General features: G+C 50.7%; 1 protein-coding gene across 1 annotated transcript in view; it reads left to right on the top strand.

Moving 5' to 3' along the window:
- Nucleotides 1-927: 927 nt before the first annotated feature.
- prdm14 (PR domain containing 14) overlaps nucleotides 928-21,016 on the top strand; it is a 41,470-nt gene continuing 21,381 nt past the window's right edge. Inside the window, exons 1-9 of the mRNA XM_038808470.1 lie at nucleotides 928-1,111; nucleotides 3,056-3,180; nucleotides 3,487-4,048; nucleotides 4,137-4,187; nucleotides 9,819-9,979; nucleotides 12,934-13,201; nucleotides 13,288-13,490; nucleotides 17,145-17,246; nucleotides 18,038-18,260. Coding sequence (XP_038664398.1) covers nucleotides 928-1,111; nucleotides 3,056-3,180; nucleotides 3,487-4,048; nucleotides 4,137-4,187; nucleotides 9,819-9,979; nucleotides 12,934-13,201; nucleotides 13,288-13,490; nucleotides 17,145-17,246; nucleotides 18,038-18,260 — 1,879 coding nt within the window. The remainder of the gene's footprint in view (nucleotides 1,112-3,055; nucleotides 3,181-3,486; nucleotides 4,049-4,136; nucleotides 4,188-9,818; nucleotides 9,980-12,933; nucleotides 13,202-13,287; nucleotides 13,491-17,144; nucleotides 17,247-18,037; nucleotides 18,261-21,016) is intronic.

The raw sequence follows: 21,016 nt of genomic DNA, 5'->3' as shown, positions 1-21,016 counted from the left end.
TTTTTCTTTTCGAAAATTTAGAATACCCAATTATATATATTTTTTCAAATTAAGGGGTAATTTAGTGTGGCCAATCCACCTACCCTGCACATCTTTGGGTTGTGGGGGTGAAACCCAAGCAGACATGGGGAGAATGTGCAAACTCCACACGACAGGACATCACTGTGTTAATATCACTGATAATATCGCTATTTTAATACAACTGTGTTAATATCACAGTGTTAATACCACTATATTAATATCACTATATTAATATCACTGTGTTAATATCGCTGTATTAATATGTGTTAATATCAGTGTTAATATCACTGTTAATATCGCTGTATTAATATTGCTATGTTAATATCACTGTGTTAATATCGCTGTATTAATATCGCTATGTTAATATCACTGTGTTAATATCACTGTGTTAATATCACTATATTAATATCACTGTGTTAATATCGCTGTATTAATATCGCTATGTTAATATCACTGTGTCAATATCACTGTGGGGGACATGTTTGGTTTTGGCGTTTTATTTAAGCCTTCAGCTATAAGACTAAACCATGGGTTCGTTGTTATCTAAGAATGTTTCTGTCTTGGTCGAGATGGAAGTGAAATGTCCGATTCTCCATTAAGGCCGCTGACCTTGGCGAAATGACCGAGTGCTCACATCGGGATCATGCAGCTGCTACAGTTTCCCAGAGCGAGAGAGGGGGGTTGTGAAGGTTTTAAATTGATGATTTGGTGTTGTGTTCAGTATTGCAGAATAGGCCAACACTGATGAAATCCCAGTGCAGTTTGGTGTCAGCTACGGTCCTGTGCTTGTTTGCGAGAGCCATTGGATGCGGTGACAGCGAGATCTGAGCTTCTAATGTGTTAAAATACAGTCCCCTAGGACAGATCCCTCTCTCTGCCTCCGACCAATAGCTACGGTGAGGGGATATGCCGCAGCCCCTCCTGTTACTCTCCTGCCATCTGCCCTCAGATGACCACAAGCACAAAACAGCAGCTTCGCATCCAGCCTTAAAATACAGGACCTGTCCCCATCGCCCAACTGGTGCAGAAAAGGAACTCGCAAATCAGTTTGCTTCCAGTGTCCTGAAGGATTTCGAGAACTTTATAGCCGGTAGGTGACAGCAACTTGTCTTCTCGCTTCTTCTAGTGACCCCGGCAAAAGAGAGTGGAATTCTTTTAGAGTCTCATTATTTCCAACCAAAATGGGGGGTCAGGTCCTGACATCCGCTTTCCATCAGTGAGAGTATTAAAAAGTAATTGATCAAACTGGCGTTTTGTTTACTCAATACTTAACCAAGGCGTTAGATGTGTTCATTATCTAGTTCCTCCTGACCTCTGCGATTGACCCGATGTTCTTTAATTTAAATGTCATGACCCTGTTTTGTTTCAATTATTGGCGAATATTGATCCGATGGATAATATCGAATTCATTGCCCTTTGAGCTCAATGTTTAGATTGCCAACTTTCTGCACTGCAAGCGATAGTATTCACCCGTGTTTTATATCCATTTTCAGTTAAGGAATTAAAGTCCCGCTCCTCGCCACGGCGGAATAAAGAGGGACATGAGAAGACAGGATGTGTGAGAATGTAATAATTGTTTTCAATAAAAAAGAGTTTTTAATGTGATTAAACTCCACGGACTAGAGTGTGCTGGTTAGGTTCATTGAAAGGTGCGTACGATTGTTAATCGAGTACAAAGTGATATCTCGTTATTTCGTTGCTAAGTACAAACTGTGGCTATAATTCCGAATGGGCTTTACATTTACTAAACATGAGCATCGCGCGAAACGAGTAAAATGGTAACAGTGGTCAGGGTGGGTTTGTTTGTTTGGGCTAAACCATTTGCAAAATGAACCTTTTGAATTGAATAAGGCGAATTCCTCATCAATCTCCTGCATTGTGATGGACTCGCTTCAGGATTTCTCACTGCAATGTCTGGGGCTACAGCAGAGAACAAAACTGCTGCAATGTTTAGTGACAGCCCCCCCCCCCCCCCCGCAAACAACGCACACCATTCGGGAAACACAAAGATAAAAGCAAATTACTGCAGATGCTGGAATCTGAAACAAAATCAGAAAATTCTGGACAATCTCAGCAGGTCTGGCAGCGTCTGTGGAGAGAGAAGGAAGGTAACACTCCCGAGCCTGGATGACTCTTTCTCCCTTCTCTCTCCACAGATGCTGCCAGACCTGCTGAGATTGTCCAGCATTTTCTGTATTTGATTCGGGGAGCACAATTGAGGGGTTTGTTAGTGGGGTGGTTGGGGGCGGGGGGGGGGGGGGAGAAGTCTTCCCACCAATCGAATGTAATTTTTGGGGGTAATAAATTCTGCTGGATGATTCCCAGGCAAGTCTGTAAGTGTTCCGGGTTTCATCCCAATCGTTTGCTCATCAAATGTTTCTTTGAGAGGGACTGGCTTGTTATTATTGCTCCTCTTCTCGGAGGATTGTGGGCAGCTTTGCTTTTGTCTCTGCCCTTGACTGGTTAATGGCTGCAGGCCCTTCATTTAGAAACGAGCCGGCAGTCTGGTAATTATCCGTCTTTAGGGTCGCGCCAGAATTTGGGACCTGATTGTTCTCGAGGCTTTTGTTTTGCAAAAGCGAGAAGTTTTGTTTGAGTTTGTTCCCTCACACACACAAGCAGAGAACAGGTAGGGCGTTTTCACCTCGTCTGGAGGGGGGAGAAATTTAGTTCCCTGTTACAAAAGCGACCAGATTTACATTCGCCTTTAAGCCTCTTCACATTTGCAAACGAAAAATCTCCTAATCACCCCTTGAATCTCATTTCAAATCGAATGTAAATCGTTTTGCCGAATCCCCGGGTTTCTATTGCAGGTGTGAAAGTGAGATTGGTTGCTAAGATTTGCTAAATAACGTTGCAAAAATAACACTTCACAGTCCCAACCCTATCCATTTTTGTTACAGTGAATTGTATCCAGTTTGTGTGTACTGTGTTAATTCGATTTTGTTTTTCTCTTCAAAACGGGTGCTTTTGAATTTCTTATGTAAATATTTTGTTGTATTTGACCATTTTGTTGCTATCGCTTTGTTTTCAGCTTTGCAAACGGAACTTAGCTGGGTGACAGAAACAGAAAATGCTGGACAATCTCAGGCGCTGACTCACTGGGAACACATCCCATTCCCCACAGTGTCCACAGCCTGTGAACCTCACCAGCATCAGGTGAGCAATCGAGAGGGGTCACCAGTCACAAGGTGTTAGGAATTGGTTGGGCAAAAGTGTTCTCAGACCCAACATTCTGGGGAATGTCATGGAAAGCTGTCAACCGTTGGGAAACTTCCTATAAACTGCACATTTTGTAAAGGAGCCCGGCTTGTCTAAAGCCATCTTCTGGCCAGGAGGTTGGAGAAAGGTGAGGGCAGTAGGGAATAGTCTTTGACAGAATATAAGTTTGATTGCAGGGGGATGTGTGAAGGAAACGCTCTTTACTTATGTTAATGTCTTCATGTTGTCGCTGCTCATTCCCAGGTTGCAACTGGAATGTCCTTGTCGGTGAAAGATCAGCTTTATCCCATTGAAACGTTAAAGAGGGCCACTCCGCCCAGGATCGCGGGCTACTTCTCACCCATCCTGCCCCATGCCCACTACCTGGATGTGCTCCGCTCCTCTGAGGAAGTCTTGCAGCCTCTCAAGTCCCTGGACAGGCTAGTCACTCACTCCAGCTCGGCCATGCCCTTTACTTTCAGCAACTTTTCATTCCTCAGCGAGTCTCCATGTGGAACCGAGCGCCTGTGCAGCCTGCTGCCGGCGGCTTCCCCGTCCGTCTTCAGTAACATCGCGGGCGGCGTGAAGCCGCTGTGTCCCCGGAGCCGAACCACTCCCTCCTGCCCGCCCACTGCAGCGGCTCCCCGCGGGGTAACGGCTCCTGCCAGCCAGCAGGCTCGGGGCTGCCAGCTCTACCTGCCGGAGGCTAGATGCCACTTCACAGAGGAGGATCTGAACACGGTTCTGTATGGCCACATGGACACTGGCAGCCCCGGCCAGCTGGCTGCTCACGCCGTCTCAGGACTGCGGATATCGGGAAACACAGGTACACACAGTACACTTGTACCAGGAGCACCTTTCACTATAACACAGGCTTTGGTCAATGACAGTCTGCCTCCTTCTTCACTCTGCAGGTGGACCCGAGGTTCAGCTCCTGGACAGAGACACCTTGGAAATCCCACTGGGTGAGTGAGGGGCGGAGGGGTGAGGCTGGGTGAGGGTAGGGGGTTAGGGGAGGAGGGTGGATGAGGGGAGGGAGGTAAGGGAAGGAGGGTGGGTGAGCTTGACTGGGGGAGAGCAGCGAGGAGCGGGAGCACTGTCACCAGGGAGTGAGTGAGGGGCAGAGAGGGGGGGGGGGGGGGGGGGGGGAGGGAGCGAGGGGAGTGCGTGAGGGGCAGTGAGAGGAGATTGGGGGAGTGTGAGGGGCAGAGGGGAGTGAGTGGGGGCAGTGAGGGGAGTGAGTGAAGGGAGTGAGTGAGGGGCAGTGAGGGGAGTGAGTGAGGGGCAGTGAGGGGAGAGTGGGGGAGTGTGAGGGGAGTGAGTGAGGGGAGTGAGTGAGGGGAGATTGGGGAGTGTGAGGGACAGAGGGGAGTGAGTGGGGGCAGTGAGGGGAGTGAGTGAGGGGCAGCGAGGGGAGTGAGTGAGGGGCAGTGAGGGGAGTGAGTGAGAGGCAGTGAGGGGAGTGAGTGAGGGGCAGTGGGGAGAGTGAGTGAGGGGCAGTGGGAGTGAGTGAGGAGAGAGTGGGGGAATGAGTATGGGGCAGTGGGGGGAGTGAGTGAGGGGCAGTGAGGGGAGTGAGTGAGGGGCAGTGAGGGGAGTGAGTGAGGGGCAGTGAGGGGAGAGTGGGGGAGTGTGAGGGGAGTGAGTGAGGGGCAGTGAGGGGAGTTAGTGAGGGGCAGTGGGGGGAGTTAGTGAGGGGCAGTGAGGGGAGTGAGTGAGGGGCAGTGGGGGGAGTTAGTGAGGGGCAGTGAGGGGAGTGAGTGAGGGGCAGTGGGGGGAGTGAGTGAGGGGCAGTGAGGGGAGTTAGTGACGGGCAGTGAGGGGAGTGAGTGAGGGGCAGTGGGGGGAGTGAGTAAGGGGCAGTGGGGGGAGAGAGTGGGGGAGTGAGTGAGGGGCAGTGGGGGGAGTGAGTGAGGGGCAGTGGGGGGAGTGAGTGAGGGGCAGTGGGGGGAGTGAGTGAGGGGAGAGTGGGGGAGTGTGAGGGGCAGTGAGGGGGAGAGTGGGGGGACTGTGAAGGGAGTGAGTGAGGGGAGTGGGTGAGGGGCAGTGAGGGGAGAGTGGGGGGACTGTGAAGGGAGTGAGTGAGGGGCAGTGAGGGGAGTGGGTGAGGGGAGTGAGTGAGGGTAGAGTGAGTGGCACTGACGGGAGAGTGGGGGGACTGTGAGGAGAGTGAGTGAGGGCGGTGAGGGGCAGTGGGGGGAGTGTGAGGGGCAGTGAGAGGAGTGAGTGAGGGGCAGTGAGAGGAGTGAGTGAGGGGAGTGTGAGGGGCAGTGAGGGGAGTGAGTGAGGGGCAGTGAAAGGAGTGTGAGGGGAGTGTGAGGGGCAGTGAGGGGAGTGAGTGAGGGGCAGTGAGGGGAGAGTGGGGGGAGTGTGAGGGGCAGTGAGGGGAGTGAGTGAGGGGAGTGAGAGGAGTGTGAGGGGAGTGAGGGGCACTGAGGGGAGAGAGTGAGGGGCAGTGAAGGGAGTGTGAGGGGGAGTGAGTGATGGGAGTGTGAGGGGCATTGAGGGAGTGAGTGAGGGGCAGTGAGGGTAGTGTGAGGGGCAGTGAGGAGAGTGAGTGAGGGGCAGTGAGGGGAGTGTGAGGGGCAGTGAGTGGAGTGAGTGAGGGTAGAATGAGCGGCACTGAGGGGAGAGTGGGGGGACTGTGAGGGGAGTGAGTGAGGGCAGTGATGGGATTGTGGGGGGAGTGTGAAGGCAGTGAGTGAGGGGCAGTGAGGGGAGTGGGTGGGGGCAGTGAGGGGCAGTGAGGGGAGAGTGGGGGGACTGTGAAGGGAGTGATTGAGGGGCAGCGAGGGGAGTGGGTGAGGGCAGTGAGGGGCAGTGAGGGGAGAGTGGGGGGACTGTGAAGGGAGTGAGTGAGGGGCAGTGAGGGGAGTGGGTGGGGGCAGTGAGGGGCAGTGAGGGGAGAGTGGGGGGACTGTGAAGGGAGTGATTGAGGGGCAGTGAGGGGAGTGGGTGAGGGCAGTGAGGGGAGTGGGTGGGGGCAGTGAGGGGCAGTGAGGGGAGAGTGGGGGGACTGTGAAGGGATGTGAGTGAGGGGCCAGTGAGGGGAGTGGGTGAGGGGCAGTGAGGGGAGAGTGGGGGGACTTGTGAAGGGAGTGAGTGAGGGGCAGTGAGGTGAGTGGGTGGGGGCAGTGAGGGCAGTGAGGGAGAGTGGGGGGGGACTGTGAAGGGAGTGATTGAGGGCAGTGATGGGGAGTGGGTGAGGGCAGTGAGGGGCAGTGAGGGAGAGTGGGGGGACTGTGAAGGGAGTGATTGAGGGGCAGTGAGGGGAGTGGGTGAGGGCAGTGAGGGGAGTGGGGAGGGCAGTGAGGGGCAGTGAGGGGAGTGGGTGGGGGCAGTGAGGGGCAGTGAGGGGCAGTGAGGGGAGAGTGGGGGGACTGTGAAGGGAGTGAGTGAGGGCAGTGATGGGAGTGGGTGGGGGCAGTGAGGGGGAGTGGGGGGACTGTGAAGGGAGTGAGTGAGGGCAGTGATGGGAGGGGTGGGGGGCAGGTGAGGGGAGAGTGGGGGAGAGTGGGGGGACTGTGAAGGGAGTGATGTGAGGGGCAGTGAGGGGAGTGGGTTGAGGGCAGTGAGGGGCAGTGAGGGGAGAGTGGGGGGACTGTGAAGGGAGTGGGTGAGGGGCAGTGAGGGGAGTGGGTGGGGGCAGTGAGGGGAGAGTGGGGGGACTGTGAAGGGAGGTTCGAGTGATGAGGGCAGTGAGGGGAGTGGTGAGGGCAGTGAGGGGCAGGTGAGGGGAGAGTGGGGGGACTGTGAAGGGAGTGAGTGAGGGGCAGTGAGGGGAGTGGGTGGGGGTAGTGAGGGCAGTGAGGGGAGAGTGGGGGGACTGTGAAGGAGTGATTGAGGGGCAGTGAGGGGAGTGTGAGGGCAGTGAGGGCAGTGAGGGGAGAGTGGGGGGACTGTGAAGGGAGTGATTGAGGGGCAGTGAGGGGAGTGGGTGAGGGCAGTGAGGGGAGTGGGTGGGGGCAGTGAGGGGCAGTGAGGGGAGAGTGGGGGGACTGTGAAGGGAGTGAGTGAGGGGCAGTGAGGGGAGTGGGTGAGGGGCAGTGAGGGGAGAGTGGGGGGACTGTGAAGGGAGTGAGTGAGGGGCAGTGAGGGGAGTGGGTGGGGGCAGTGAGGGGCAGTGAGGGGAGAGTGGGGGGACTGTGAAGGGAGTGATTGAGGGGCAGTGAGGGGAGTGGGTGAGGGCAGTGAGGGGCAGTGAGGGGAGAGTGGGGGGACTGTGAAGGGAGTGATTGAGGGGCAGTGAGGGGAGTGGGTGAGGGCAGTGAGGGGAGTGGGTGAGGGCAGTGAGGGGCAGTGAGGGGAGTGGGTGGGGGCAGTGAGGGGAGAGTGGGGGGACTGTGAAGGGAGTGAGTGAGGGCAGTGATGGGAGTGGGTGGGGGCAGTGAGGGGAGAGTGGGGGGAGAGTGGGGGGACTGTGAAGGGAGTGAGTGAGGGGCAGTGAGGGGAGTGGTGAGGGCAGTGAGGGGCAGTGAGGGGAGAGTGGGGGACTGTGAAGGGAGTGAGTGAGGGCAGTGAGGGGAGTGGGTGAGGGAGTGGGTGAGGGGGAGAGTGGGGGGGTTTGAAGTGAGGAATGTGGAGTGAGGGGAGTGGGTGAGGGGCAGTGAGGGGAGTGGGTGAGGGGAGAGTTGGGGGACTGTGAAGGGAGTGAGTGAGGGGCAGTGAGGGGAGTGGGTGAGGGCAGTGAGGGGCAGTGAGGGGAGAGTGGGGGGACTGTGAAGGGAGTGAGTGAGGGGCAGTGAGGGGAGTGGGTGGGGGCAGTGAGGGGAGAGTGGGGGGACTGTGAAGGGAGTGATTGAGGGGCAGTGAGGGGAGTGGGTGAGGGCAGTGAGGGGCAGTGAGGGGAGAGTGGGGGGACTGTGAAGGGAGTGAGTGAGGGGCAGTGAGGGGAGTGGGTGGGGGCAGTGAGGGGCAGTGAGGGGAGAGTGGGGGGACTGTGAAGGGAGTGATTGAGGGGCAGTGAGGGGAGTGGGTGAGGGCAGTGAGGGGCAGTGAGGGGAGAGTGGGGGGACTGTGAAGGGAGTGATTGAGGGGCAGTGAGGGGAGTGGGTGAGGGCAGTGAGGGGAGTGGGTGGGGGCAGTGAGGGGCAGTGAGGGGAGAGTGGGGGGACTGTGAAGGGAGTGAGTGAGGGGCAGTGAGGGGAGTGGGTGAGGGGCAGTGAGGGGAGAGTGGGGGGACTGTGAAGGGAGTGAGTGAGGGGCAGTGAGGGGAGTGGGTGGGGGCAGTGAGGGGCAGTGAGGGGAGAGTGGGGGGACTGTGAAGGGAGTGATTGAGGGGCAGTGAGGGAGTGGGTGAGGGCAGTGAGGGGCAGTGAGGGGAGAGTGGGGGGACTGTGAAGGGAGTGATTGAGGGGCAGTGAGGGGAGTGGGTGAGGGCAGTGAGGGGAGTGGGTGAGGGCAGTGAGGGGCAGTGAGGGGAGTGGGTGGGGGCAGTGAGGGGCAGTGAGGGGAGAGTGGGGGGACTGTGAAGGGAGTGAGTGAGGGCAGTGATGGGAGTGGGTGGGGGCAGTGAGGGGAGAGTGGGGGGAGAGTGGGGGGACTGTGAAGGGAGTGAGTGAGGGGCAGTGAGGGGAGTGGATGAGGGCAGTGAGGGGCAGTGAGGGGAGAGTGGGGGGACTGTGAAGGGAGTGAGTGAGGGGCAGTGAGGGGAGTGGGTGAGGGGAGTGGGTGAGGGGAGAGTGGGGGGAGTGTGAAGGGAGTGAGTGAGGGGAGTGGGTGAGGGGCAGTGAGGGGAGTGGGTGAGGGGAGAGTGGGGGGACTATGAAGGGAGTGAGTGAGGGCAGTGAGGGGAGTGGGTGAGGGGAGTGAGTGAGGGGCACTGAGGGGAGTGAGTGAGGGGCAGTGAGGGGAGTGGGTGAGGGGCAGTGAGGGGAGTGGGTGAGGGGAGAGTGGGGGGACTGTGAAGGGAGTGAGTGAGGGGCAGTGAGGGGAGTGGGTGAGGGGCAGTGAGGGGAGTGAGTGAGGGCAGTGAGGGGAATGGGTGAGGGGCAGTGAGGGGAGTGGGGGAGGGGCAGTGAGGGGAGTGGGTGAGGGGAGAGTGGGGGGACTGTGAAGGGAGTGAGTGAGGGGCAGTGAGGGGAGTGGGTGAGGGGAGTGAGTGAGGGCAGTGAGGGGAGTGGGTGAGGGGCAGTGAGGGGAGTGAGTGAGGGTAGAGTGAGCGGCACTGAGGGGAGAGTGGGGGGACTGTGAGGAGAGTGAGTGAGGGCGGTGAGGGGCAGTGGGGGGAGTGTGAGGGGCAGTGAGAGGAGTGAGTGAGGGGAGTGTGAGGGGCAGTGAGGGGAGTGAGTGAGGGGCAGTGAAAGGAGTGTGAGGGGCAGTGAGGGGAGTGTGAGGGGCAGTGAGGGGAGTGAGTGAGGGGAGAGTGGGGGGAGTGTGAGGGGCAGTGAGGGGAGTGAGTGAGGGGCACTGAGGGGAGTGGGTGAGGGGCAGTGAGAGGAGTGTGAGGGGCAGTTAGGGGAGTGTGAGGGGCAGTGAGGGGAGTGAGTGAGGGGCACTGAGGGGAGGGAGTGAGGGGCACTGAGGGGAGTGAATGCCTGCTGCTGGTTCTGTGTGTGTCTGTGGGAGTGACTGTCTCTCTGGCTCTCTGTTCCCAGGCCTTGCTGTCTCTCACACCTTCTACGGGGGAGTTCCACATCTCGGAGTCTTCTGCTCACAAAACCTAATCCCTAAGGGGGTTCGGTTTGGACCCTTTACAGGAAAAGTGGTGAATATGAGTGAAATTAAAACCTATGATGACAATTCCTTCATGTGGGAGGTGAGGATGACCCTGATATATCTCACAGCAAAGAGCACAATACTTTCTGTGCAGTTATCTACAAATGGGAAAATGTAGACTGTAAAATAGTTTGCTGAAATAGAAATGTGTGTTACTGCCAGCGGACAGGGTTACAATGTGTGTTACTGCCAGGGGACAGACAGGGCTACAATGTGTGTTACTGCCAGGGGACATGGTTACAATGTGTGTTACTGCCAGGGGACAGACAGGGTTACAATGTGTGTTACTGCCAGGGGACAGACAGGGTTACAATGTGTGTTACTGCCAGGGGACAGGGTAACAATGTGTGTTACTGCCAGGGGACAGGGTTACAATGTGTGTTACTGCCAGGGGACAGGGTTACAATGTGTGTTACTGCCAGGGGACAGACAGGGTTACAATGTGTGTTACTGCCAGGGGACAGACAGGGTTACAATGTGTGTTACTGCCAGGGGACAGGGTTACAATGTGTGTCACTGCCAGGGGACAGGGTTACAATGTGTGTTACTGCCAGGGGACAGGGTTACAATGTGTGTTACTGCCAGGGGACAGGGTAACAATGTGTGTCACTGCCAGGGGACAGGGTTACAATGTGTGTCACTGCCAGGGGACAGGGTTACAATGTGTGTTACTGCCAGGGGACAGGGTTACAATGTGTGTTACTGCCAGGGGACAGACAGGGTTATAATGTGTGTTACTGCCAGGGGACAGGGTTACAATGTGTGTTACTGCCAGGGAACAGACAGGGTTACAATGTGTGTTACTGCCAGGGGACAGACAGGGTTACAATGTGTGTTACTGCCAGGGGACAGGGTTACAATGTGTGTTACTGCCAGGGGACAGACAGGGTTACAATGTGTGTTACTGCCAGGGGACAGACAGGGTTACAATGTGTGTTACTGCCAGGGGACAGGGTTACAATGTGTGTTACTGCCAGGGGACAGGGTTACAATGTGTGTTACTGCCAGGGGACAGACAGGGTTACAATGTGTGTTACTGCCAGGGGACAGGGTAACAATGTGTGTTACTGCCAGGGGACAGGGTTACAATGTGTATTACTGCCAGGGGACAGACAGGGTTACAATTTGTGTTACTGCCAGGGGACAGACAGGGTTACAATGTGTGTTACTGCCAGGGGACAGACAGGGTTACAATGTGTGTTACTGCCAGGGGATAGGGTTACAATGTGTGTTACTGCCAGGGGACAGACAGGGTTACAATGTGTGTTACTGCCAGGGGACAGACAGGGTTACAATGTGTGTTGCTGCCAGGGGACAGACAGGGTTATAATGTGTGTTACTGCCAGGGGACAGGGTTACAATGTGTGTTGCTGCCAGGGGACAGGGTTACAATGTGTGTTACTGCCAGGGGACAGACAGGGTTACAATGTGTGTTACTGCCAGGGGACAGACAGGGTTACAATGTGTGTTACTGCCAGGGGACAGGGTTACAATGTGTGTTACTGCCAGGGGACAGGGTTACAATGTGTGTTACTGCCAGGGGACAGGGTTACAATGTGTGTCACTGCCAGGGGACAGGGTTACAATGTGTGTCACTGCCAGGGGACAGACAGGGTTACAATGTGTGTTACTGCCAGGGGACAGACAGGGTTACAATGTGTGTTACTGCCAGGGGACAGACAGGGTTACAATGTGTGTTACTGCCAGGGGACAGGGTTACAATGTGTGTTACTGCCAGGGGACAGGGTTACAATGTGTGTTACTGCCAGGGGACAGACAGGGTTACAATGTGTGTTACTGCCAGGGGACAGACAGGGTTACAATGTGTGTTACTGCCAGGGGACAGGGTTACAATGTGTGTTACTGTCAGGGGACAGACAGGGTTACAATGTGTGTTACTGCCAGGGGACAGGGTTACAATGTGTGTTACTGTCAGGGGACAGACAGGGTTACAATGTGTGTTACTGCCAGGGGACAGGGTTACAATTTGTGTTACTGCCAGGGGACAGACAGGGTTACAATGTGTGTTACTGCCAGGGGACAGACAGGGTTACAATGTGTGTTACTGCCAGGGGACAGGGTTACAATGTGTGTTACTGCCAGGGGACAGACAGGGTTACAATGTGTGTTACTGCCAGGGGACAGGGTTACAATGTGTGTTACTGCCAGGGGACAGACAGGGTTACAATGTGTGTTACTGCCAGGGGACAGACAGGGTTACAATGTGTGTTACTGCCAGGGGACCGGGTTATAATGTGTGTTACTGCCAGGGGACAGGGTTACAATGTGTGTTACTGCCAGGGGACAGGGTTACAATGTGTGTTACTGCCAGGGGACAGGGTTACAATGTGTGTTACTGCCAGGGGACAGACAGGGTTACAATGTGTGTTACTGCCAGGGGACAGACAGGGTTACAATGTGTGTTACTGCCAGGGGACAGACAGGGTTACAATGTGTGTTACTGCCAGGGGACAGACAGGGTTACAATGTGTGTCACTGCCAGGGGACAGGGTTACAATGTGTGTTACTGCCAGGGGACAGGGTTACAATGTGTGTCACTGCCAGGGGACAGGGTAACAATGTGTGTTACTGCCAGGGGACAGACAGGGTTATAATGTGTGTTACTGCCAGGGGACAGGGTTACAATGTGTGTTGCTGCCAGGGGACAGACAGGGTTACAATGTGTGTTACTGTCAGGGGACAGACAGGGTTACAATGTGTGTTACTGCCAGGGGACAGACAGGGTTACAATGTGTGTTACTGCCAGGGGACAGGGTTACAATGTGTGTTACTGCCAGGGGACAGGGTTACAATGTGTGTTACTGCCAGGGGACAGGGTTACAATGTGTGTTACTGCCAGGGGACAGACAGGGTTACAATGTGTGTTACTGCCAGGGGACCGGGTTACAATGTGTGTTACTGGCCCTGTAGGTTTGTCATTTACTGATGTTCCTGTTGCCAGGGGCTGCTGACACGGGATAATTTCTGTTGCAGATTTTTGAAAACGGCAGATTGAGTCACTTCATAGATGGGAAAGGCGCGGCCAGTAACTGGATGGCCTTGGTAAACTGCGCCAGGTCTCCCCAAGAACAGAATTTAACAGCTGTCCAGAGTGACGGGAAAATCTTCTACGAGACGTGCAAGGATGTGTCGGAGAGGCAGGAGCTGCTGGTGTGGTATGGAGACTGCTACCTCCAGTTTATGGGAATCCCGGTCACTTTAAAGGAAATGCCTGAAAGCCCATTCACAGAGCCGGCTGAAGGTTAAAACACTTAAACGATTTTCTGCCCTTTTGCGGTTTGCTGTCATTAGCTGCGATCTGAAATGCCACTTTCATTCCTTTGGTAGAGTCCGGAGAGGGGTTTAAATGTGAGAGGTGTGGGAAGGTATTCGCCTACAAGTACTACAGGGACAAACATCTGAAGTACACCCGCTGCGTGGACCAGGGCGATCGCAAGTTTCCCTGTCACCTGTGCAGCAGGTCATTCGAGAAGCGGGACAGGCTGAGGATCCATGTGCTGCATGTACATGAGAAACACAGGCCTCACAAAGTGAGTACAAATTCTCAGCACATCCTCTTTTATGTGCACGATGGTAAATGCAAGCACAGCTTGCAGTCAGATTTGCCAGCTGTTTTCATCATTCTTTATTTTTTGATAACTTTAGTGTATTTAATTGATTTTTCCAATTAAGGGGCAATTTGGCGTGACCATTCCACCTACCCTGTCTTTTGGTTGTGGGCGCGAAACCCACACATACACGGGGAGGATGTGCAAACTCCACCCGGACAGTGACCCAGAGCTGGGATCGAACCTGGGACCTCGGCGCCGTGAGGCAGCAGTGCTAACCACTCGCCACTGTGCTGCCCTTATTTATTCTCTAACCTTGAATGAACACATTTCACATAAGCTGATGTAAATCATCCAGACTGTACCTCTCAGTCTGTACATCCGGACTGTATCTCTCAGACAGTACCTCTCATATTGAACCTCTCAGACTACCTCTCAGATTGAACCTCTCAGACTGTACCTCTCAGATTGAACCTCCCAGACTGTACCACTCAGAGTGTACCTCTCAGACTGTACCTCTCAGATTGAACCTCCCAGACTGTACCACTCAGAGTGTACCTCTCAGACTGTACCTCTCAGATTGAACCTCCCAGACTGTACCACTCAGAGTGTACCTCTCAGACTGTACCTCTCAGATTGAACCTCCCAGACTGTACCACTCAGAGTGTACCTCTCAGACTGTACCTCTCAGATTGAACCTCCCAGACTGTACCACTCAGATAGAACCTCTCAGACTGTACCTCTCAGACTGTACCTCTCAGATTGAACCTCCCAGACTGTACCACTCAGAGTGTACCTCTCAGACTGTACCTCTCAGATTGAACCTCCCAGACTGTACCACTCAGATAGAACCTCTCAGACTGTACCTCCCAGACTGTACTTCTCAGCCTGTACGTCCAGACTGTTCCTCTCAGACTGTACCACTCAGACTGTACCACTCAGACTGTACCTCTCAGACTGTACCTCTCAGACTGTACCTCTCAGACTGTACATCTAGACTATACCTCTCAGACTGTACCTCTCAGCCTGTACATCCAGACTGTTCCTCTCAGATTGAACTTCTAAGACTGTACCACTCAGACTGTACCTCTCAGCCTGTACATCCAGACTGTTCCTCTCAGATTGAACCTCTCAGACCGTACCTCTCAGATTGGACCTCCGAGACTGTACATCCAGACTGTTCCTCTCAGATTGAACCTCTCAGACTGTACAACTCAGACTGTACCTCTCAGCCTGTACATCCAGACTGTTCCTCTCAGATTGAATCTCTCAGACTGTACCTCTCAGATTGGACCTCCCAGACTGTACATCCAGACTGTTCCTCTCAGATTGAACCTCCCAGACTGTACCTCTCAGATTGGACCTCCCAGACTGTACATCCAGACTGTTCCTCTCAGATTGAACCTCCCAGACTGTACCGCTCAGATAGAACCTCTCAGACTGTACCACTCAGACTGTAGCTCTCAGACTGTACCTTTCAGATTGTACCTCTCAGCTCTCTCTTTTCTGCCCATAGGTCACCAATGCCCCAGAAAGAACATATAATGCAATTGAGTACAAATATTTTCACTAATTTACTCCAGGGACAATTTCCGCTTAATAAAAAAACAAAAATCCGTTTTCTGACTGACTGTCCAAATAATCAGAACAATGAGCCTTGACCACGAGTCACCCAGACTTGAAAGGTTAGCCCTGTTCTTTCTTCACAGGTGCTGTCAGACCTGTTGGAATTGTCCAGCATTTTCTGTTTTTGTTTCAGATTCCAACATCCGCAGTAATTTGCTTTTATTTTAATCACAAGAATTCATTCGTTGTGAAGCGCTTTTGAAGACCCCGGTGAGCTGACACTGCGCTAGAGAAAGACAAGTATCTCTCTTGTGGTTAGAAGAAAACTAATCTGATCCCATACCTGTCGGGTTTCACATTAAACTCCGGCATTCTTTTGCAAAGAGCATTCAATTTAGCTCTTTATGTTCGCTGGATTAAAGTTAAATAACCGGTTGACGTAGATTTTAGTGATCTTTTCCAAATAAACCTTTCCCAATAATCGTGCAATGAATATTCTGTTAGATAACTGCCTCTTAGATATTTTCTTATCTGAATTAAACATATACAAACAGATACTTCTTACCACCTTGTAATAACTTTGCAGATTGTGAAATGATGCAAATATGTAGACAAGATTTATTTTAGATTTTCGGTGAGGACAGTACTTTGATTTTGTATTGCTGTTTTCCTACCCCATGAATTAATTAGAGATGCAATATAAATCCTGAAAGTATCACCAGTTCCACCATTCTGCATCCTGGTATGTGGGGCAGATATCTACCTTCACAGCTGTGGGCTGCTTCCTAAACATCTGGAGCCACCACTTACATCTACACATCCTGATGTACAGTGATCATCAATACAAAAGGATTTGTCTATACATCCAGTGGATAATATGATCCCATTTCTCTTCTACTTTCCTTTCTTTTCTATCAGGGAAAGTTTTGCATTTGCCATCTTTAACAGGAAAACCCTCTTGCTTTTATTCCATTCTCAGTCTACCCACATTTTCCAAAATTAATTCTTTAAAAAAAAAAAAATTTAGAGTACCCAATTATTTTTTCCAATTAAGTGGCAATTTAGCGTGGCCAATCCACCTACCCTGCACATCTTTTGGGTTGTGGGGGCGAAACCCACGCAGACACGGGGCGAATGTGCAAACTCCACACGGACAGTGACCCAGAGCCGGGACCAAAATTTATTCATGAGATGGGGGCATCGCTGTCTGGGCCAACATTTACTGCCAATCCCTAATTGCTCTGGAACTCAATGGCTTGCTAGGCCATTTCAGAGTCAATCACATAGCTGTGGATCTGGAGTCACATGTCTGCCAGACCAGATAATGACAGCAAATTTCCTTCCCCTTAAATGGCATAAGTGGACCAGATGGGTTTTTACGACAGTGGCTTCATGATCATCATCAGATTTTTAATTCTAATTTTTTTATCGAATTTAGATTCCTTGGTGGGATTTAACCCAAATCCTCAGAGCATTATCTTGGGTCCCCAGATTAGCAGTCCAATTACAATACCGCAACGCCACCAGGTGTAATTTTGGGAAGCACCAAATCTTTGGAGCTCCTTATGGTGACACAACAAGGAGATGGGAGGATAACTGGGGACGGGGGACGGGGGACGGGGGGGGGGGGGGGGGGGGGGGGGGGGTAAATGTATCACGTTCTGCAAGAATGCATTGATCCATCAATTTGCATAATACACCACAACTACTCCCGTCAAAATACTTTGCAGTGTAGCTGCAACATTTCCACTACATATTCTTTTTAAAAATAAGTTTAGAGTACCCAATTCATTTTTTCCAATTCAGAAGCAATTTAGCGTGGCCAGTCCACCTAGCCTGCACATCTTTGGGTTGTGGGGGCAAAACCCACACAAACACGGGGAGAATGTACATCCACTACATATTCTTATTCTGCATTCCCATAGCCAGCTCCACACAATTCAATATGATATTAGTAATCAATTTAGTTGTATGCAAAGCACAGCATTGAACATGCTATTATTAATGGATGGTTACTTGTGGGACAATTCGTTTTACGGTCTTTTTCCAACATGTTTCTCTGTTGAACAGTGCTCCGTATGTGGGAAGAGCTTCTCGCAATCCTCCAGTCTTAATAAACATATGAGGGTCCACTCGGGAGAGCGGCCGTACAAATGTGTTTACTGCAACAAGGTGGGTTCATCTGACTATTTGTACAATTATCATTGGGCAACACATTGAAAACATTTTTTTAAATTTTATAAATTTAAGGTACCCAATTCCTTTTTTCCTATTAAGGGGCCAATTTATCTTGGCCAATTCACCTACCCTGCACATGTTTGGGTTGTGGGGGTGAGACCCACACAGACACGGGGAGAATGTGCAAACTCCGTACGAACAGTGATACAGGGCCGGTATCGAACCTGCATCCTCGGTGGTGTGAGGCAGCAGTGCCAGCCACTGCGCCACCGTGCCATCCCCAACGCATGGAAAACATGACAATTAAGTATTATGCCAATAAGGGCAAGTTTAAAACTGCTTTACTTAAAATCTGCTTTCATATTGAGCGAAGGGCTCTGCTGATTCTGCCAATCTCTGACACCTGAGTCTCACACAGTTAGCAGCAAAATGCACTCGTTGGATTTATTCAGTTGGCAGACCCATATTTTACCAGGTCTCTTTGGCCAGGTCCGTAGTAGATACTGGAAATTTATTTTGATGTTGTGTTAGCTCTGCAAGACGGATGTATTGGGAACCAACTGCATAGACGTTCCAGTCAACAATGTATAAATATAAAGTGTGACAAATGTTTGGAATAAACTACCAGGTGGAGCTGGTTCAGTTAAAAACATTAGGAATGTCTTAAATTCACCTGGATGCTATAATGTGAGAATTAGAGGGAAAAATTTTAATCAGCCAAGTGGCTTCTTTGGCAGTTCTTCTGAGCATCACAGATACATTTCTGCTCTTTTCCCTGGTTGTAGGCCTTCACTGCATCAAGCATCTTACGAACTCATATTCGCCAGCACTCTGGAGAGAAACCCTTCAAATGCCGACATTGTGGCAAAGCCTTTGCCTCGCACGCAGCCCACGACAGCCATGTGAGGCGCACACACTCCAAAGACAAAAGCTTTGCTTGTGCAATCTGTGGCAAGAGCTTTGTGGAAGCACATGAACTCAAGTATCATCAGGTGCAACTCCACGCAGGTTAGTGAGCAGCAGGAGGAGGTGGTCGGTTACCTTATGTCTGGTTATACTCACCTTTATACTCACCAAATGGAAACTAGCAAGTAACCAACTATTGATACTTATGAACTGAGGTGATCATCAATTTTCTGTCCAGGAGGGGAGGGCTTGTTTCACCCATTCACATATCAGGGGCTGGTTTAGCACACTGGGCTAAATCGCTGGCTTTGAAAGCAGACCAAGGCAGGCCAGCAGCACGGTTCAATTCCTGTACCAGCCTCCCCGAACAGGTGACTAGGGCTTTTCACAGTAACTTCATTTGAAGCCTACTCGTGACAATAAGCAATTTGAATTTCCCAGCTTCCCTGCATTTGCTTTATCACTCAAATAAATATATTAACACAGACTTTCAAAAAACATTCTATGCTCTGAATGAAAAATACTGTAGCATTAATTCAGTTTGAAAGTGCACAGCCAATACTACTTGCTTGTGTTCTTATCTGATGGAACTACATAACTCTACACATATGGCAGTCACAAACTTGTCAGTTTCCATTTCCTTCACCACTCCCACCCCTGTCACACAGTTTTTCCATCTGTTGTGCCTTCTCTTTCCTAAAAGTGAATACTTATGCTGCAGGATGTATCTACTGGAGGGATTAATCATATAGTTTTGAACTGGATAGTGGGTTCAGGAAATGACCACCCAGTAACTGATGATACCAGACAATGAAAGTTAATTTTTTATTTTCTTTTAAATAAAAAGTATGTAAGTATTGGAATAGGCTTGTTTTCCCAACACCTTGGGCAGTTAGGGCAGTTGTCTATATGACTATTAAATGGTTCGGAATGATGCCAAGTGTTTCATTCAATTCCCATTGCGTCTGAGGTGACTTGGGGCTCATCTCTTGCCCGGTCCAGTAGTAAAATCACATCATAAGCAGTGGTTGGTGACCCTCAAATAATCAAGGATGCTACCTGGAGAAGACCAAGAATTAAACATAGATTGTCGATATGCAGCCTTCTCACCCAATCTATTTTTGAGTTAGGCAAAGAGCCCTACTTTATCAATCTAGATAGTGCCTGTTGGCAACTATGTGACAGAAGGAATGTCATACGCATGAACCATATCTGCTCCTCATTATTGTCTATCCACCCTCTTGTGTGGTGTTAATGGATAGCAATTGGGTACAGTAACTCTGGTTGAGAATTATCCCTGTCTCTAATCTGGGAACACCGAGGCCAATTGTTCTGGCCCCACTGTCGCGGTTTCTAAGATCAAGTGGAAAAATGTCAAGTATGTTTGATTCAGCACACACTATGGTATATTTACTAAACGCTCAGTGGAATTTCACTTGCTATTTTTTGATGAAATATGTATAGATTTGTGAAGACTCTGTAGAGCAATTAATTGAAGCAAACGCTTGTACAATATTAACCAACAAAGTGTTCTATGAAAATATTTTCGCACTTCTACACGTTGCCTCTTCTCAAGTGTGGACTGACTAATCTCTCATGCATTACAACTTGTGAAAATCACTTAATCATTTTATTGTACAAACAGGCAGAAGATAAATGTCTCAGTAATCTTCCCTAGTTTAATCTCAAAGTAAATAGTGACCTGTATTTATTTTGCAGTAACAAAACACCTTCTCAAACCAAATCCTAAGGGTGCAAATGTTATCTGCACAGAATAACTATCAGTGTCAGCAGACCAAGTTAGTTACAGCGAGGTTAATGCCTATATGCTCGCAAGGGGCAGGACTTCATTAACTGGCTTCAGAATGCTTGTTCAACAGGAGAGTTGATTTGCCCACTAGTTCCCTGCTGGTATTAAAAATATTCAAAAATCATTTTTAAAAGTTACAAAATGGTCCAATTGATTGCCAGGGAATGTCTTAAAACTTGCAAAACATGCTGAGTCCGAGCGGTTTGGTATTATTGTTTAGAGGTGGTACCATACCCCTGGCTGAATAATCTTCACGTCACTTCAAGGCTGAAATAATTCACTCAGTTTGTGTCCATGTGAAGCCAAAGCCACTATGTAGTGACAAAAACCTAATAGTGTAACTGGCCTATCAACGTAGGGGTATCTGCGCCTTTCAATAAACTTTGATAATCAACTCTAAGAGAATTAAAAAATATATATATTTTTATTAAAACATTTAACATTTTATATGAAAAAAATTACAATACAAAACTTCACCAACACATGTATCAAAAATTACAAGCAACAGCAGTAACAGGAGCCCCAATAACAGAAATGAAACCCAAGCAATCCCCCCCCCCCCCCCCCCCCCGCACCACTAATAGTTAACAGTGACCAGCTCTTTAAAGTGTAAGATAAACAGCCACCATCTACGATAGGACGCATCAATCAATCCCCTCACTGTGAATGTGATTTTCTCGAGGTACAAGAATTCCATCAAATCAGCCAGCATGCTGCTGCTCTGGGTGGCGTTGCCCTGCTTCCAGCTCAGCAATATACATTGCCGGACCAACAGCAATGAGAATGCCACAGCATCCAACCCCATCCTCAACTCTGTATGGTCCCACACCCCAAATACAGCAACTCTTCAAGAAAAGTATGACATTTTGACCTTGCTCTGTGAACAAGGAATCAATGCCCTCACAAGTGGACTGGAGAAAACTAGATGCATGTTTTAAAAATCCCATTTTAATTCCCTTTTGAAGCCCAGCCAATTTTTGACAATTCAAAATCTCTTTCATTTTTTATTACTTTGAGTTTCACAAGCCTATTTGAACAGGGATGGGGT

This window comes from Scyliorhinus canicula, chromosome 10, assembly GCF_902713615.1.
Source record: "Scyliorhinus canicula chromosome 10, sScyCan1.1, whole genome shotgun sequence".
In the NCBI taxonomy this organism is placed as follows: domain Eukaryota; kingdom Metazoa; phylum Chordata; class Chondrichthyes; order Carcharhiniformes; family Scyliorhinidae; genus Scyliorhinus; species Scyliorhinus canicula.
Note: the sequence above shows the minus strand (reverse complement) of the source record. Positions and strands in the feature narration are given on the sequence as shown.